Source organism: Oratosquilla oratoria, chromosome 25 (assembly GCF_046742065.1).
Source record: "Oratosquilla oratoria isolate Oo_2021 chromosome 25, ASM4674206v1, whole genome shotgun sequence".
NCBI lineage: Eukaryota > Metazoa > Arthropoda > Malacostraca > Stomatopoda > Squillidae > Oratosquilla > Oratosquilla oratoria.
The window spans coordinates 5,294,339-5,300,570 of NC_134801.1; the positions used below are offsets into that span (position 1 = coordinate 5,294,339).

The 6,232-nt window shown below is 45.4% G+C and overlaps 1 protein-coding gene across 1 annotated transcript; it reads left to right on the forward strand.

The window, feature by feature from the left end:
• Positions 1 to 699: 699 nt before the first annotated feature.
• On the forward strand, positions 700 to 4,229 carry LOC143038991 (uncharacterized). The gene is made up of 3 exons (XM_076208834.1): positions 700 to 1,880; positions 1,950 to 2,083; positions 4,123 to 4,229. The coding sequence occupies exons 1-3, from the start codon at positions 700 to 702 to the stop codon at positions 4,227 to 4,229; spliced, it is 1,422 nt and encodes a 473-aa protein (XP_076064949.1).
• The last annotated feature ends 2,003 nt before the right edge of the window (positions 4,230 to 6,232 follow it).

Below are 6,232 nucleotides of genomic sequence, written 5' to 3' on the forward strand. Positions count from 1 at the left end.
GCAAACCCTGAGAGAAAATCTGCGCCGGGGTGACGCAATAGGCAAAGCCCGACAAGCTGGACTATTGGCACACCTCTGCAGCGGTTTATTAGTCCAGTCGTCATGGTCTCCACCTGTCACTGGAACAGCTAACGGACTGCCAAGGTAGTGGACTGTGGAGTGTGCACCTACTTTTCACTCTAATCATCAATGCACTAGTTTTGCCCATGCCAACTTTCTTATCTCCTACTCAATACTTCATCTATCTCCACCTACAATTAAAAAGTCCTCCGGCGATGGGGAAGGAGTGGTGAGGGCAGGCAAAGGTTGTTGCTGGCAGCCCTTAGCTCCAACACTGCACGAGAGGCGGCCCTGGGGTGATGGTCGCTGGATGGTTGGGACTGGAACAGCAGCCTCCTTCGGCAGCTCCCAGGGTGACTGGGTGGCCCTCTTCAGGATCCACACCGCCCACCCTGAATTGGGAGGGGTCTAGAAAAGGTGACCTAAAAATTGTCTGTTCCATTTTCCACGGACAGGTAGCTGAGCCTCGTCGTGGCAACCCATACCTCGGCCCCAATAACACAAGAACAAAGAAAATCATTATTGGCACATGGAATGTGCGCACACTACTCGACCTAGACAACAATGAAAGACCTCACCGTAGAACCGCTTTTATAGCCTATGAACTCCAAAAGTATGACATTGACATAGCGGCACTCAATGAAACCCGCTTTTCAGATGAAGGCTCCATCACTGAATCTGGGGAAGGTTACACCTTCTTCTGGTGTTGCTTTTGCAGTTAAGACCAAATTACTCAACAGTATACCCCACAGTCCAACAGGTCACAACGAAAGACTCATCAGCTGGCGCATCCCCATAAGAAACAGTCGATATGTAACCTTAGTCCATGTCTATGCACCAACCTTAGATTCTGATGATGAAATAAAAGATCGTTTCTCTGCCCAACTTAATGACATCACACAGGCAATCCCCAGAGAAGAGAAGATAATTCTTCTTGGGGACTTTAATGCAAGAGTGGGCAGCAGTCATCATCTTTGGGAGGGGGTCTTGGGACGCCATGGAGTTGGTAAGTGCAACGACAACGGCTTATGCCTTCTAACATTCTGCTTCCAAGACCATCTAACCATCACAAACACAATGTTCCAGCTCCAAAACAAGTTTAAAACCACCTGGATGCATCCAAGATCCAAAATATGGCATCTGCTTGATTACGTAATTGTGAGACGCAATGACATTAAAGATGTAAAGATTACAAGAGCTATGAGGGGAGCTGATGGGTGGACACATCATCGACTTGTCCGCTCAATACTTCATCTTAAAATTCGGCTTCCAACTCGCCGACAAGCTCCCAAAAAACAACTTGACCTCAAAGCTCTGAACATTGATGTAACTCGTTCTACCCTACAAATCGAATTATTAGCTTATCTCACCTTGCCAGCCACTACAAATGATCCCATGTCAACAGAATACCTAACAGAAAAGTGGGATAGCATCAGTGAAGTCCTTCTCAACACTGCTAAGGATGTTTTGGGCTTCTCAAAAAGAAGGCATCGAGACTTGTTTGATGAACAGTCAGAGGGAATACACCAACTAATAGATGAGAAAAACCGGGCACATCAAGCAGTGATTGTCAACCCAAATTCAACAACACGTAGCAAACTAGCAAACCTCCGCTCCAAAGTCCAACACGAAACTAGAAAAATGCAGAATGAATGGTGGACCAACCTCGCCACTGAGATCCAAGGTTTCGCGGATACAGGGGACCAACATCAATTTTACAATCCCCTTAAGACAGCCTATGGCCGACAAAGCAATAACCTCTGCCCTGTCCGAAGTGCTGACGGCTCCACACTCTTCACCGAGAAGACCGACATCCTCAGGCGATGGGCTGACCATTACCAAGAATTATTGAATAGACAAAATCCTACTGACCCTATTTTTCTCGACAGCCTTCCCAACCTTCCTGTAATTCAAGAATTGGATGATATACCAACCATCCAAGAAGTGAGCCATGCAATCAACAGCCTTAAGAACAATAAAGCCACTGGTCCCGATGGCATCCCAGCTGAGCTCCTAAAGCATGGTGGGCAAGTTGTTGTGAACTGTCTCCATAATATAATTCAAGAAGTGTGGCATTCAAGTTGCTGCCCACAACAATGAAAAAATGCAGATATCATCATCATTTACAAAAAGAAAAGGGACAGGAACATCTGTGGCAATAGTCGAGGTATCTCCCTTCTGTCAACTTCAGGGAAGGGGTAGTCACTAGAATATTATTGTCTCGAATTATCAACAACATCATAGAACAAGTATTACCTGAATCTCAGTGTGGCTTCAGACAAGAGCGCAGCACAGTTGATATGGTGTTTGTGGCAAGACAGCTCCAGGAGAAAAGCATTGAGCAACACCAAGACCTCTACATGGTGTTTGTAGATCTTGCCAAGGCTTTTGACACTGTAAACCGTCCTCTCCTATGGCAAGTACTTGTCAAATTTGGATGCCCACCAACATTTCTGGGTGTCCTGAGAGCCTTTCACGATGGCTCTATGGCTCGAGTGTCCAGTTCTGGGCTCAAGTCCTTGTTGAGTCAGGTGTGAAGCAGGGGTGTGTTATTGCTCCCATCTTATTCAATTTATTTCTCGCTGCAGTCTCCAGCATTGCTAGACAGCAAATCGATTCTGCTGATGGTGTCAGGCTGTCGTACAGGCTGGATGGCAACCTCTTCAATCTGCGACGCCTCCAAGCCAAAACACGTGTGACAGATGAGGTAATCCATGAGCTGCAGTACGCAGATGACACTGCTTTAATGAGCTCATCCATAGAGGGTCTTCAGCGCACCATCAACGCTGTCTCAAATATATATACCATATCTGGACTAGTCATCAACATAAACAAAACAGAAGTGCTCAGTATCTCTGAACAACAAGAACCTCCGGAATTCACTATCAATCAATAACCTCTGAAAAACACTCAAGAGTTTACCTATCTCGGCTCAGTGCTCACTGACTCCTGTGACCTGACAAGCGAAATCCAACGCCGCATTGGTTTGGCAGCAGCAACTTTTGGTAGACTATCACACAGAGTGTTCTTGAACCGCAACCTCACCACCACCACAAAGGTTTCGGTGTATAAGGCAATCTGTCTCTCCATCCTTCTGTATAGCAGTGAGTCATGGGTGCCTTATAGACGCTATTTGAAAAAGCTGGAGGCCTTTAACACCAGCTGCTTAAAGCGCATACTGGGTCTAAAATGGTGGCACAAGGTACCTCACAGTGAAATCCGTCGACGCACACAAATGGACCCAATGGAAACAGTCTTAACCCAACGTCAACGACGGTGGCTAGGGCATACCATCCGCATGCCAGAAGAGAGACTCCCACGTATAGTTCTCTATGGAAAACTTGCTGAGGGCAGACGCCACCCTGGGGGCCCACGTAAACGACACAAGGACCATCTGAAAACAACGCTGAAAAAATGTGGCATCGAACGCGGCCGTATATACAAATCGAGAATCGGACTCCACAGCCACCAGCGAGTTCATCTGGCGTAATACCACTTCTAGGCATGGTGCAACGTCATCGTCGTCAACACGGACTACTATAAGCAAGTAAGTGTGTGTGTGTGTGTGTGTGTATGTGTGTGTGTGTGTGTGTGTGTGTGTGTGTGTGTGTGTGTGTGTGTGTGTGTGTGTGTGTGTGTGTGTGTGTGTGTGTGTGTGTGTGTGTGTGTGTGTGTGTGTGTGTGTGTGTGTGTGTGTGTGTGTGTGTGTGTGTGTGTGTGTGTGTGTGTGTGTGTGTGTGTGTGTGTGTGTGTGTGTGTGTTTCTGTGTCTTCATATGTCTTTGTACGTCTTCGTATGTGTGTTTCTGTGCCTTCCTGCGTCCTTGTTTTGTGTTTTTTTCTCCTGAATTTTGTGTTTTGTGCTTTGTGTTTAAGATGCCCTGTTGGTCCAAAAAAGGACGTATGTTAAACGGAGGCTCGACGAAACTGCAGCTATTGTCAAACAGCCGAACTATTGAGCAACACACCTTTTTCCACTTCCACAAGGAAATGCGGCCCTAAGAATAGGTGCCTAGTCGCCTCCACTCGTCTTCAAATCTTAAGACATGCTTTGCACACCCAGGGGGCAACCAGGCCATTGGGTTTGGAGGCGTCTGGATGAAAATCTCTCAGGTAATAGCTTGTTTGGAACTACCTATGGAAGATTACAGGATGCCCTCACCGCATTGATGAGGAAAAGGACTACATAGGACTGCTAGCACTTTTGAGAAATACCTTCCCTGCAGACTTATCCAACAGGACAAGAGACCAGGCTCTAGTCCAGTCGGTATAGGCGAGGTGGTGAGAAGAGGAATATGGAAAGCGATGATGGAGGTCGCAAAAATAAGGTATGGGAAACTGCAGGTAATCTTTAGGTGTGTCCGGAGTAGCAGACAGAATGAGAGGCGACGATTCAAGCCACGAGGAAGATGCTTGAGGAACTGAATTGTAAAGCCGTCTTACTGGTCGATGCATCCAATGACTTCAACAACATGAATAGAGAGGCCATCATACACAACATCATGATCAAGTGTGTAATCACGGCCACATGTGTGGAGAATAGATACAAGAAACGAGCACAGCTTGTCATCACCAAAAGCGTTGAATAGAAAGGACGGAAGTGGAGATCATCCAGTTATTGGAAGACAGTACTTAGGAAAACTTGATGTCATTATCAATGTACGTTCTTGGAAATATGCACCTGTAGAAGATACAATATAAAGACACCAATGTTAAACAAGAGGCAGGGAAGTTAGATGATGTCAGGAGGTGGTGGGATGTGGCAAGAAATCTGACCTCAGTAAAATCAGGCCAATTTAAAGAGGCTAGACTTTGATGACAGGAAAGTAAAGGTACCTACAAACAAGGAAAGAAATATCAGTGAAGTGATTGGGTCTGGTACCTTTGTAAGGAAATATGTTATAGTCAACGAATAGGAGAGGAAGACCAAGCAACTAGCCAAATTAACAAGGATTGAACCTCAGGTGGCATATGCGGCATTTGTATATGGAGTCAAACAGAAGTGGAATTACATCTACATGTGCTCGGTACTATCATCACAGAATTAGTATCATGCGGTAATACTATCATCACTGAAACAGTATCACGTGTTGATACCATTATCATCGATACAGTATCACCACAGATCCCCCATCGAAGCCTCTTGTGTCCCTACACGACAAGTAAAATAAATAAATTTAGTCACAGTCCGAGGACACATTATTGCCCCCTCTTAGAGGATTTCAGCAACAAGTCAACTCCTGTCTCAGATATGTTATCTACCTTCAAACACACTCACGCGGTACTTATCAGCCCAAAGACACTGTTCCCTTGTGAGTACACAAAGATACACATTTGAGTGTTCCAAGCACAAGACACCGATGTAATCTGTATGCCGGAAACTTGCTGTGTCAATGACATTTCCCTGCTTTCAGCCATCAGCTCTACATCTAAGAAAAAACATGCTTGCATTTTAGTTGCAAATAACACTAACGCACCCCTCCATCTCACAGTCGACACAAACATCTCTAATTTCGAAGTTTACCCCTCAAGCATACAAATCATAGATGTCAAACACCCAATTTCTCAAGTTTGTGCTACACGTTCCGACATGCCATGACACAGGAACTCATTGATACATCACATTTCATCACACAGACTTCCCTGATGCACAGGCAGGCTTGCTTACACTTTGCAACAAATTCAGACATACCATTGCCACTCCAGGTGAACCATTCGGAGTCACTAACTTTATTCAACATCAGATACCACTTCGGGAGAACGCAAAATCACGTTACATTCCTGTATACAGAATGCCACACAGTAAACGCATGATTGTCGAGAACCTCATCCACGACATGATTGCGCAAGACATCATCGAGCCATCCATTAACAAACGGAATTTTCTCCTTTTTGTTGTCCCTATAAAAGACGGGTCTTTCCGCCCTGTAGACTTCAGAGAGCTGAATAAACTAACCATACCAGACAGACACACGATCCCTGTATTGCAGGAAATATTGCACTCTATCGGTGTAAAACAACGTAGTGTTCACGGCACTAGATCTTACGTCGGGATATTTCCAGATTCCCTTTGCTCCAGAATCTAGACTTCTTACGGTCTTTAGCACATCCAGAGGTCATTGTCATTGGCCTCGTTTCAGTCCCTTCAGTGTTCACACGACTCATGCAAAAAG